This window comes from Punica granatum, chromosome 5 (assembly GCF_007655135.1).
Source record: "Punica granatum isolate Tunisia-2019 chromosome 5, ASM765513v2, whole genome shotgun sequence".
NCBI lineage: Eukaryota > Viridiplantae > Streptophyta > Magnoliopsida > Myrtales > Lythraceae > Punica > Punica granatum.
In genome coordinates this window covers 12,249,084-12,262,667 of record NC_045131.1, presented here as the reverse complement: position 1 = coordinate 12,262,667, position 13,584 = coordinate 12,249,084, and the positions used below count along the sequence as shown (strand labels likewise).

At 36.1% G+C, this 13,584-nt stretch overlaps 1 protein-coding gene across 1 annotated transcript; it reads left to right on the top strand.

The window, feature by feature from the left end:
• Positions 1-5,311: 5,311 nt before the first annotated feature.
• On the top strand, positions 5,312-9,690 carry LOC116206614 (3-ketoacyl-CoA synthase 20-like). Its single transcript, XM_031539389.1, has 2 exons — positions 5,312-6,032; positions 8,653-9,690. The coding sequence occupies exons 1-2, from the start codon at positions 5,406-5,408 to the stop codon at positions 9,463-9,465; spliced, it is 1,440 nt and encodes a 479-aa protein (XP_031395249.1). The 5' UTR covers positions 5,312-5,405; the 3' UTR covers positions 9,466-9,690.
• The last annotated feature ends 3,894 nt before the right edge of the window (positions 9,691-13,584 follow it).

Genomic DNA, 13,584 nt, shown 5'->3' with positions numbered 1-13,584 from the left:
AACAATAAGTATATATCATTTTAATAATGCAATTTTTAGTACTTTAAATAAATATATATATGTGTGTGTATAAAAATTAGCATGGAAAATCAGAGATTTATAATATATTTCTTTTTAAACTGGCTATTGTCATACCTCATATTGAATGTTAGGATTGGAGCTTGAGGATTGCATGAAATAATACAGAATACATATTTGAAAATTTTAATAATACAGGGAAAATTGTTTTATTTGAGAATTGGGTAGTTCAAAAGTGCTACTTATATAATCATGAAAACTATAAAAATTCAAAATATATTATGTAAATATTTCATTAGAAAACACTTATGTAAACTTAACAATTAAATTTTATTAAATGATATATTGTGAAAAAAGTATGTAGAAGTAAAAAATTTGAGACTTATTAAAAATTCATAAATAATCTTCTTTAATAAGAATTTTAAAAATATATAAAATATTGAAAATATTTATTTAGTTTAAATATTAATAAATTGTGCTTTATTGAATATTTTCATAGCTAATAGCACGTAATGTATTATGTTTTCATAATATATATGTACATATATATTCTATTTGTAAAAACTAAACATTTATATTTCTTAATACTTCCATGATACAAGTTTAAATCTTCTTCATAGTACTTCGGTAATGTAATTGATCTGATAAGATAGTGAATCTTCCACCCTTTACAATGATAAATTATGTCAATTTCAGGTTAGATAAACTTATACTATTTTAAATATTTGTAGATACAAAATTTAGTTTATGAGCACTATCGCCTAACGAGATTTTATTTCATGTAATTGAGTGCACATGATAGAAAGCTAAAATAAATAATGATATAAGAGGTATGATTCATTGTTAATATTGTTTTTGAATTTTTTTTATATGTAAATCAACCTTTTTCTTTTTTAGTTTGGGGACAACAATTACATTTAATTTAAATTAAAGTTTTGTCAATTGATTTTGATGATCCATTAATAATATATATTTGTTGATTTTGTTCACTTAAACTAATCAACATGTAATGAAGCATGTTATATATACTTAATTTTTTTGATGAAATTTACATATGTCTAAATTTTCCTACATTTCAATAGTATGCATTATAACTCGATCGAAAAATATTTCACGTGCATGCAGTAGATATACTATTATATATAAGTGCATGGCCGAATTTGTTGATTTGGTAACTCACAGCCAAGAGAAAAAATAGAGAAGACAGGCCCACGGCTGAATAAAAAGAGTCAGCCTGTGCCATCTCTTGTTGGTGTCCGATTGGAGAAAATTGATTTTCCATTGGGCACTCATTGCGGGTGGAGTTCACTGCCTTTTCCAGCTTTGCTCAAGAGCATAGTCCGATCGTGTGGGCGACTCACGGAGACTTTACACCTTTGCTTGAGAGCATAGTCCGATCATGTGGGCGACTCACGGAGACTTTTTCAAGTCGAGGAGGAGCAACCCCTTGGAGATAGATGCATTCGTGTGGACAAGTTAGAGGCCGAACACTTGAGCAGCTTCAAGCAATTATTCAAGAAGGCGTTTACTCATTGGTCTTGTGGGGATTTTGCAAACGAAATAATTATCGATAAATCCTAAATTGTCAAATTATTATTTAATCGTGACAAAGTGATACCACGCATTTGAAATAAGATTTTGGATGTCAATCTTGCAAGTATGAACAAATGACATTTCAATTTATCGTTTATTCTGCTTTCCCGCGAGGTTCTGACTCACTCGGGCCTTGTTCCTCATTCGGGACTTGTGCGTACGTCCTTATAGCTTGTATTCGATATGTGGGGCCCTCGCATTTCGATCACAGACATTCTCAGCTTCTCCTTATGAAGTTAGGAAAATAAGCACTTGCTTACGCGTGTGCACTAAGACTTTGATGGTTTCATTCATTGATTCAATTAATTAAGACACCAGCAGAGCAAAGATGTCTGATGGGAAACCTATCTGACTCTGCTTTTGCTGCCACATTAAGTATTGCTTCGTAAGGCGGACTCCATAGAAATCACTTTTTGATATATGCAACAATAATATTGACCCCTCAGATCAAAACGAGAGACAGGAGGCAACTTTGGGCAACATTTTTATGGAGAAATTATCCCTACTATTCTAATGGGAGAATCAGAAAGTTGTCCCGCTTTCCGTTTTTAATTAGTTTCATCCATATATATTATAATATATTTTATTATTGTATCTTCTTTTGTAGTGATCCCGATAGATCTGCGATATTTTTATGTTTTTATAATCTTTCTCTTGAACATTTTTCCTTATATTCGTTTTTGTTATCGATGAACATTCATTGATTTGCTGAGGAAAAAACAGACAACAAGATCATAATATTTCATCAAGTAACCACCCACCACCATCAAGCCCCACAAGGGTTTGCCGACAACGTTCTCCCACCACCAAGCACTCCTTTGAAGTTGCTGGTGGTCTACATGGTCCCCGGTGACCTCTTGAAGGGGATGGAGGCTGACGGCAGGATGGACTGCAAAGGGTAAACAGAGATTTGACCGATCCTCTGACCTTTTCTTTTCAATTAGTAATTTTATTTTTCATTTCTTTCTAATGTTTTCTCAGCTAGCTAGGCATGTGACTTTTCCATCTATTTGGATGAAATTTGTAACCCGAGGTGTAGATTTAAGCTGCGCCATAATTGACAGGGCAAATGTGCCAATAGCCCAGGGGGTGAACAGGAATGTTTCCCTTGAATTTATTTGCCAAGGTTCAAATCGACGTGCTAAAGCCTCACATTTACAATACGAGCTCTGTCATGATATAAGTGAATTGTATTATCGCAAACCGCAGAGCATGGGTCTAAATGCGATAAATTTGAAACTATAAGGCTCGAAACTTCATCATCGGAAACTTGACGGCATGGCGACAAGAGTAACTCCGCTAGGGCATCATCATGACTTTCCAGCCCATTGACATACATATAGTAACCAGACCCACATGAATCCCTTTATTAATTAGACAGCGCTTTAGCTGTTTCCTCTTTCATGATAAGACACTCTCTATTTCCCAAAAGGACTCATTTAAGTTTTCTCACGGGGAAGAGTTTGCCTTTGAATACATCCTCTCTCTTTTTATTCTTTTTAATAAATAAATTTGGTTATAAAGTAAGTTTATGAATTTGATACGAAAAATATAAATCTAGATATAAGAAATGTACTCCCACCGACGACGACCAGAATAAAATCTTAAACTTTTATATTCATCTCTTTTATTCAAAAAGGCAGTCCTATTGTCATCATTTTATTGCGCATTATTAATTTCTTTCCTCATATAGTCCGGTCCAGTTACCTCTTTGTCAATTTGATGGACTTGATGCGTGAAATAGTCCAACTGGAACCAGCAAGCCGTGTTTCAGCTCTTTTAGGTGTACTTCAAGCAAGAAGAGAAGTTCAACCTTTTACTTAGTTTTCACTTGGCAAGAGAAATGAAGGGGCGGGTAAGAGGGATAAGAGAAGGGATTTGGAAGGATTTTTTTTCGGTCACAAGGAAGATTCATGGACATATTACAATAAAATACAAATTCTAAATATTTAATAAAGGGTCACGAATCTATTGATCATCAAGCGAGGGCATCTCTCTTTGATTTGGGAGGGAAAGAAAGGGAAAGCAAGATTTACTTTAACGAATTGGCTAAAGTGCATTACTATTATATGTTCTTGTATATTTAACGTGGGTAAAAGAGTCTTTTCAAGGTTTTAAGTATTTTCACTATATATCATAGTATTCATAAGCCCAACATATTCCAACTAATTTAGTTTGATAGGTATTAAATTTTCATTGAGTTTATACGGACTTAGGCCCATATCCACTTAAAAGTTCAAGTGAATAAGTGGCGGTACCCAAATCTCATATAAACCCATGGATATTCTTTTTCTTTTTCGATGTGGAACTTATCCTATTTTACTCCTCAATACCCGCCCTCACGTGCAACGTGTGATCTATTTTTGCCTACACGTTGTTACGTGCCCTTAAACACCTGCCCTCAACAATTGATCTCGAGCCGGACTCATCTTCCTTGCTCGGGTGAGGGGGAACCAACACGAGGCGCACTATTGGCTGCACTCGGACATATTGGGCCTAACGCGGTGTGGATGCGCACACACGCATGGGCGCGCTACGCATAACCAGGGCTCTGATATCATATTAAATTTTCATTGGGCTTATACGGCCTTAGGCCCATATCCACTTAAAAATTCAAGCTGATAAGTGGTAGTACCCAAATCTCATATAAACCTATGGATATTCTTTTTCTTTTCCGATGTGAGATTTATTCTATTTTGCTTCTCAACAATGGGGTTGGCCACTAAGGGGGTATGGCTCTCTCAATATGAATTTTCTCCATTTACAATACTCGAACCCAAAATCTTACTTAAAAGCGATAAATATCAAACTGTTTGAACCAATCTATATTGATAAGGTCTAAATATTTAGTAAGTCCTTTTCGTTCCAAATTCTCCCAATTTGAGGAAATTAAAAATATAAGACCCAAGGGAAATGAAAACTTTTGATTCGTTCCATTTCCCTTCCCACCCTAAAATTTGCGAAGCCGAACAAGAGAAAAAGGATCCCTCCCCTCCCCTCTCTTTCCCTCCCATTTTTCCAGACCAAACAAAGTATCGGTTTCATCATGAAGAATAAACAGAAAAGAATAATATTGCTTTGCAGGCTTTGTTCCACTATTACGCTGATTGGATGGCTCGCTCGGTTTTCCATCTTCCACTGAGACGCAATGCATTATTTCAGACATTCTTCGACTGGCATCAAAATACTATATATTATTTGGCGATTTGGTGGAGACATTCATAGCCCGTGCTTGAATCGTTTGATTTATCTTTGTTTATGTTTGCTTGGTAGAAGCATTCATACTCCGTCTAGTTCACCTGGAAAAAAAGGTTTTGCTCCAATGTTATGCCCATAGCGGATATTCCACAAGTATCACTCATTTACTGCGGATGAATAACTCTCCATCACATATTTACTTTTTGAGTTGGAAAGTAGTTCAACATTTGCCCCGAGTGTGATTAGTGATACAAAGTCAATGTTCTTTCAAATCGACAAGTGCTCCACCGGTAATCCCGGACGATACATTAGCATATCTTGGCATGCATTAAATGTCTCTTTTGCCAAAGGAAGGACACAGTTGTGATATCCAGAGACACTATTCATTGGAAAAATTAAGCTCCATGTCGACCCATTCATTGCTGCAGTAAATCCAACGACGAATTTAAGGAGAGAGACAGTCCTTATTGAATAAATTCACCCTTTAAATCTCTATAAATAACCCTACAGAAATTCCCCTACTCAGAAAAACCCTCTCCCACACATTAGAGGGACCGGTCCTACATCGAGTTAGATCATCGTTGGATCGTATTTACATGATGCTACTAGATGCCGACATGGTGCTCATATCAGGGTTCCTGACCAAACACGTCAAGGAACTCAGCACCCACATTCTTGTTAGTAATATGCCCTACGGTTTTCTAACAATTGTAACCCTAGTTGTTGTCTTCGTAACATTTTTCATGAGGAATGGCATGATGCGGAGGGTCTACTTGGTGGACTTCGCGTGCTACAAGCCCCCGGAATCGCAGTTGTGCACGAGAGAGTTCACAGTGTGCCGGGCCCGGACCTCAGGGAGGTTCTCAGAGAAGACCCTCGACTTCATGCAGGCAACAATGGATAGATCGGGGTTGGGGGACTCCACATGCCTGCCTGAGGGGCTGATCAGGGAGCCCTTGGACATCTGCCTAGAGGAGGCTCTAAGGGAGGCCCGGTCGGTGATGTTCGGGGCGGTCAGGGAGGTTCTAGAGAAGACGGGGCTTAAGGGCTCGGACATCAGGATCCTAGTAGTGAACTGCTGCGTGTTTTGCGTGGCCCCATCTCTCTCTGCCATGATTGTGAACGAGTTCAAGCTGAGAGACGATGTGATGAGCTACAACCTCCAGGGGATGGGGTGCAGTGCTGGTCTTGCAGCTGTGGGGCTCGCCAAACACCTCCTTCAGGTCTGTGCCCTCCTCGCTCATTCTATTTATACATCTACAAATACTATAAATTATATCTATATATAAGTATATTTATATCGTAAACCTTCCATATATACGTGCATTCTCTGGATTTCTCTTTCCATTTCAGAAGATAAACTAAATATAAATATATGCCAGCAACCGGAAAAAAAAACCCTAAACTCTTTCCATGTAAAACCGGTCGATATTAGCTTTATAGTACACAACAGTTTGGAATCGTTCTGACTGAAATAATGATGATTTGATCCACCAAAAAAAATAATGATGGTTTGATACGGATCATTAGCAATAACAAATTTTCTCCAGAGCTCATGACCAACTTACAAACTTTAGAGTGCATGTTAGGGCGAGATAAACTTAATTACAACTCCTTGATTTTATTCATTTACTTTCTTTTTGATGCTCTTGGTCAATGATTGAAGGCTTATTTTGAACGTTGTCTGAAAAATCAGAGAAGTTACTCCTCTGAAAAACAAGTGCCTATGTGCTCCGTGAGTAGTAACTCTCTTTCATCAGTGACTTTCTAATTGTCGATAGAAGTAAAAAATCGGAGGAGGGACGGTTCTCTTTTGTGTACAAGAAGTTGCTATTTTTGGAAAGCAAATAAATGGACGTGAAGAGGTTGCAGGTCTATCAACGATTGCACCATGTAAAGGGGGGTAAAAGCAAAGAGAAAAAGAGATTATAATACTCATTGCTACTACAAGAAAAAAAGGGTCTATGCCAACGCACTTTTATGATTTTTCCGACGCAAAAGTGCGTTGGCCGAGTCTATGCCGACGCATTTCAATATGCAATTTTTTGCATCGTAATAGGTAGGCTTGCCAACGCACCTCAAATGCGTGTCGGTGGAAGTTGACTTGTGGCGACGCAATAAAGTGCGTCGACCAAAGTTGTTACTGAGTGGACGTGCATGATCGTCAGCACAAGTTCTAACTGGTCCGACACACGTGTTGGGATATGCTCGATAGCCTGTTCCTACATATGAAAGTGCGTTGACAAATACATTTATTTTATATAAAAGAAGGTTGTGCCGACACACTTATTTTTTTCTTTTTTTAAAAAATTGTACACAAAGGCAGCATGCTGCTGCTTGTCTACTGCCTCTCCTGGGCAGTAGCCGCCCAGCACATTTGAAACCCAAAAAAACACTAGCTGCTCCTCCTCTTCATCAGTGCCCATCCCTCTTCGCTCCACCTCTCCTTGCATAGTATAAGATCCTAAGAATCCAAGGTGGCATAGAGCTGTTGGCTAGCAAAGAGTGGTGGAAATTAATGCATTTCTAAAGACAACAATAGAATGAAGAATCTCATCTCAGTTGTTATCCCATGGTAAAAGATATGATTGGACCAAAATACCCCAGTTATAAAAAAAAATTTAAAAAACTGAAAATGAACTAGCACTTATTAGTAGCTACATAGATTAATTATACTAACGAATGTTAAATTTAATGAGAATGAATATGAAACCAAGACAAAGAGTTTGTGTAGTTTAATGCCTATTTTTACTCTCTTTTAATTTAGGCATATATGATGGATTATGAAGGGCTAATTAAGATCCATCATGACCGACGACCGAGGCCTCATTCCAACCCCCAGTGCCCAACCGCAAACGTATAATCTGAGCGACTGCCTGCGAAGCACTAGCTTAGGCACCCGCAACTCCCAAGCTAAAGTAGAGTACCGTATTGACAGCCCATAGTTCAGCCAACATGAAGATTGAGCACCCAACATTATGAGCGACCCATCCCAACCATACCATCCCTTTGGTTCTATCTACCATACTCATCCCTTTCAACAAAGAGTCTCTCCAGCACTCGTTCTTGATTATAAGGGAGGTCTAAGATAATAAGAGACTGAGAAATAAAATATTAAACTTTAGAAACCTTCTGGTCCTAATTAAGTCGATTAGGGGTGAGAAGTACCATTGCATTGATCCCTCTCTTTACTTGGGTCTCTACTAATATGTGAACGTCGGCTCCAAGTGTACTTGTTTAAAACGCGAACTTTTATTATTTGTAGTATGAAAAAAGTACTCAAGCACCGCCTTTGATTGTCGATCAATTATTTCGATCAGTTGATTGTTGAAGACTTTGCTTTTCTTATGTGGGGCTTCGGCTGATTTCCGATTCCACCAAAGAAAGTACCTATCGAACGTTAGGTTTTTATTCATTTTAACCGGGAAGTTAGTTTGTGGTACATTGGATCGCTCTTGTCTCTGTATATTGTGAGTGGGGAAGTGTTCAACTTGAAACTTTCTCCCTTTTTGCGATCATCTTTTAGAATATGAAGTTTCAACTATGGAAATTATATAAGTTTTCAATGGCCGAAATTTGATCTTAATATTTCAACTGTGGGAATTTGAAATTATCATTGTCTCGGAAACTTTTTCTATCGTGAAACGTTGTATAGACAAATTAAATTGGCACATACATTGACTTTATTAAAAACGAATTCTTGGAATGCCGACGTTGGCATGAAGTATTGGGAAACAATACTTCTCATAGATGCTGGACTGTTTTAATTGTCATGCCATCAGCATCAAATTAATTAATGCTTCTTTGGTACTATGTCGTCTCACTTTTGTGCAATCAAAACAGGTTCACTGCAACTCCTATGCCCTAGTCTTGAGCACAGAGAACTTAACCGAAAATGTCTACCAAGGCGATGACCGCTCGATGATCCTTATCAATTGCTTATTTCGTGTCGGTGGGGCAGTTGTTCTGCTCTCGAACCGACCGTCCAGTCGATCAACTGCCAAGTACGAGCTCCTCCACACTGTTCACACGCAAACCGCCAGCTCCGATCGCTCCTACAGCTGCATTTTCCGGAAGGAGGATGAAGAGGGAGGCACCGGGATCAGTATCACCAAGGACCTCTTAGCTGTAGCCAATCAAACTATCAAAACAAACATCGCTGCACTGGGTCACCTTGTCCTGCCCCTTTCAGAAAAGTTCCCGTATGCTGTTAATGCTATGGTCCGGTACTTCCAAGTGATGGAGGTCCAGCCGTACAATCCGGACTTTACCAAGGCCATTGACCACATCTGCCCCCATGTTGGCGGGAAGCCTGTACTGGACGAGCTGCAGAAGAGCCTGCACCTGAGCGATGCCCACATGGAGGCATCGAGGATGACTCTTTACAAGTTCGGGAACACATCCAGCAGTTCAGTCTGGTATGAGCTGGCATACATTGAGGCTAAGGGGAGGATGAAGAGGGGAGACCGGGTGTGGCAGATTGCCTTTGGCTCGGGGTTCAAGTGCCACAGCGCGATATGGAGGGTGATCAGGATGTGCGACCCCGAGGAAAGGAATCCCTGGTCTGATGAGATCAACAGTTACCCAGTCGACCTCTCTGGTGTCGGATCATTTCCTTATTTTTTCGAACCATCCAAGCAAAAGATCACTGGTTGAAGCAAGACATACGTGCCAGTTGGTTCCATTATCTCTTTGGATGCATGAATTAGGCTTTGATGAGTATTATTGTGGTTTTTTCCACTACATTTGTGAAACATAGACAAGAATGCAATGTAACATGCCCCGTTGTCAGTCAATTAGGCAACGATATTAGCATGTTACTATAAGTAAGTCAATGCTAAGGATATTATCTATTTCTCATTGCATCAGACTTCTTCCGTAGTTGCTGGTTGGCTAGCATAGATGTTGCATAATGGGGCGGTTTTTTGATCAAGATTTTGCGAGACAATATAGTGAAACGAATGAAGTACGGCCATGCACAATGAGAGGGTCATGAGATCTCAATCGTACGTCAACACGGTGAATCCTCAATCTGAGCCGTTGTGAATGGGTGTTCAATTGCATGGCAGAAACCAATTGCAGGATGATGAGGTCCGGTGGATAAAGAGGTTTTAGCAAAACCCTAAGCCAGGGTTTGAACATTATGGGTTTTTGTAGAAATTTGTGTGGCCCAGTAGACACACAGGGGCATAATTTAACCAGATAAAAAACCTATACATTTTCCTTTGCTTTGACATTTTTTTTAACTAGTGAGTAGGTGCGTGCGTTGCACGCATAGTATGATATATTAATGAAGTAAGAATAATTATTCTATTATTATGCATGACTATAATTAATAAAGTATATAAATTCATAATGAGTTGTTTAACCTTATTTTAGTGGCCAATGTAGTCTCCTCTTTTTCGTGAATTTTATATAGTTTTTTTATGGATATTTTGTTGGATATCCCCCACTTATTTTCTCTTGAAAATATTTTTGATAATTATATTTCAAAAATAAAATTTTCATAAAAATTTCGTAAAAGAGAATAGAGAATTTCTACTTTTTTTGCGAAAATATTTGATTTTTTTTAATTTGAATATTTTGTGAGGTCAAATAAAATTTGATTTTGGAAATTATATTTTTAAAAAATTATAATGAAATGAATATGACCAGGCAATGGTCTTGTATGAAATAACTTGACGTCAAGGCACATTATTTCAAGAAATTAATTTTCTACAAGAAAAGTACGAATCCATGAGCTCTATTTTTGTTTAATATTTCTATGAAAATTTCATCGACAAATATTTTCATTTTTAGCAAATGCTTTTGGTAAGAACTTTCTAACCTATTTTTGACAAAATTTTCATTGGTAAGTTGTGTGAATAATATCTTATTTATAAAATATTTTGACATATTATCACACGAAATTATGGTGAATATTTCATCGAAAAATCTTGAACTCATGTTAGATGAAATTTTTATGGATAATAATCCATAGAAATGCTGAAAGTTTATTTATAATGACTCCCCATATATATCACCGATCATAATCATTTTAGATATACCTTACTTATGCATGTCCATCTATTTAGACTATAACAAAATATAAATTTTTAAATCATTCTTCTCGCAACGAAATGTCCATTCGTTATCCAGAACAAGCTTTATATAATGAAAGCATATACATCCATGCAACTAATGTATTTGAAGGTCACCTAACCTCAAACCAAAATTTATTAAAAACCCATTGACCTTTTGGATATAGAATGGTGCCAATCAAAATATAAGAGAAAATGCTTTCTTTAGCAAAATATATTATTTCGCCCTTCTATTAACCTAATGAACTCTTCGGAAATGAAAATATGCAGTTGACTAATTATAATTGATTGAATCTATGCAAAAAATATAATAGTTTGTCTTTCAAAGACAGGTAAGCATCCATTGGATTTAAAATTTGATTTTACAATTGATAAAAGAGTGTCTCATTAACAAACACGAATAAGATATAATGTGTCATTTCTAAGTAATGAATAAATGAAGACAATTCAGTTAAAGAAGTTATAAGATGGAAAAGTTCCAAATGGATGGAAATAAAAAAACTCCTCGAATTTTTTCCCCAGAAACTTCTTAAAATTGATAAAAAAAATAAAAAAAAATAAATTTCTTGGACAAAAGGTATCGGAAAAATACATAATCTAAAAACTTAAAATGCATCAATATATTTAATCATTGAGTTCAAAAGGCATACTTACATAGATTTAATTGCATGTATACATTCAGTTTTAACGCATCCCCCTACCAATGATTGTCACAATCCTTAGGGGATAAGGCTGCTTTCGCAGGTACCAATCAAATGCAGCCACCTCAGTGTCTATTACGGATAAATTGTACTGTAAAATATAAAATCATCCCCTCTCCTCTTCCCCTTCCTAACTCCGTTCTCTATGGCACTCCCCCTTCTAGAATCGAGGCTGTTGGCTTGGAGACAAGACCCTCAGCGGTAAGATAACAGATTGCGTCGACAAGATGGGAGGATAATGATCCAGACAAATTGAGGTGATAGCGGGTGGGATGCAATGAGCATTATGTCGGCAACAATGGCTTTTAGATGAATGGAGATGAAGACAGATATAAGACAAAAGAGGAATGGAGATGAATCGAACAATGAGAGGAACGAAAAATGAACGATTTTATGTTTTGATTTGAACCAAGCAATTTTCAATATACTGTTTCACACTGTTATTTCTCTCTGTAAACATTATAAAAGAAAAACAAACCTTTTGAAAAATATAAGCAAGACCAGACACATTCTGTAGAAAATTAATCTTCAGCTATTGTTGCATGTCTTCATCGAAGTTTGCTCTTTTCTCTCCGATAATCTCTCCTTAAGGAAAATGCTTCTCTCTTAGACAAAAAGTCCTCAAAATCTACAAAACATTGGGAAAAAATTTGCTTATACTACTCGCCATATGATGGTGCTTATTTGGAAGAAGGATATTTTCTAAGTAAATATTGTAGGACATAACAAAATTTCCAGTTGTATCTTTCAGTAAAGTGAGAGCAATTCGATTGTTATTTTGAATGGAATGAAATTGGACCATCACTTCAAGAATTAATGACATTTAATGGGCTTTCAAGAATTAATGGACATTTAATGGGCACCATTACTTTTTGTTACAATGTGGAAGGGCATGATGTGCAAGAGGCAACTTTTCATGAAAAGACAAGCACCAATTTGATAGAAGAGTCTGATTAGGAATGATAAAAGTGAGAAAATACAATAAAAGAGAGTAAAATTGGGTACAATAGAAAATAACAAATGTGGAGAAATCAAAAGGAAACTTCACACTTTTGTAATTAGTATATATATATATGTATATATGTTCACGTGTATATTATTAATTAAAAATGCATTTAGAAACTGATGATTAGTGCATGGGATATAATTTACATGAAAGGGTACATGCAATTATATTTTATAAAATTATAATTGAATAGACATATAGAGTGATATAGATTTCTACTTTTCAAAATTGAAAGGGTATTTTTAGAAAGTAAAAATCGAGAAACACTTTAAAGGATTTACATTTTGGACAAATTACACAAAAAAACCTAAATTTTGTAAAACGTCTCAGTTTTGTTCTAAATTTTATTTTGTAACAAAACAAACCATAAGTTTTCTAAATTGTATCAAAAATGACATCCGTTATAAATTCCGTTAATTTTGCGTACGTGAACTGTTAACTTCAGACATAAATTAATAAACAAACAATATATGTTAAATAGAAATTTTCAAATTTTTAAAAAAGTCTCAATTTCATTATAAATTTAGTATGTAATGAAAAAAAATATGATTTATCAGATGATATGTAATTTGTGGGTCTCGCGAAGTTCACGTAGGTAAATAGACGGCAAACTTAACAGAATGGTAACAGGAGGTCAAATCTGAGACGATTCCCAAAACATGTGATTTTTTTTGTTACAAAACAAAATTTATGACAAAACTGAGATCTTTTACAAAACTTATATTTTTTTGTGTAATTTTCCCTTACATTTTTATAGATGTTATAAACTATAAATTATTATAATTTGATATTATTATTATTCTTGAATAGAGAATTTATTGATAAAAATATAAATTTGGAATGAGACAATTCGTGTAATGGCTTAATATATGCAAAAATATACATGCTGTTATATTTTAGAAGAATACAATAGATGGATAGAAGGAGAGACACAAATGCATACTTTTGAAAGTTTGAAGAGTATTTTTGGAAAAGTAAATGATGAGCA

Excerpts from the sequence above, each read along its gene's own strand:
- LOC116206614 (XM_031539389.1), top strand. The coding sequence starts at position 5,406 with ATGATGCTACTAGATGCCGACATGGTGCTCATATCAGGGTTCCTGACC. Across the intron at positions 6,033-8,652 it reads TCGCCAAACACCTCCTTCAG|GTTCACTGCAACTCCTATGC; the intron begins GTCTGTGCCCTC and ends CAATCAAAACAG.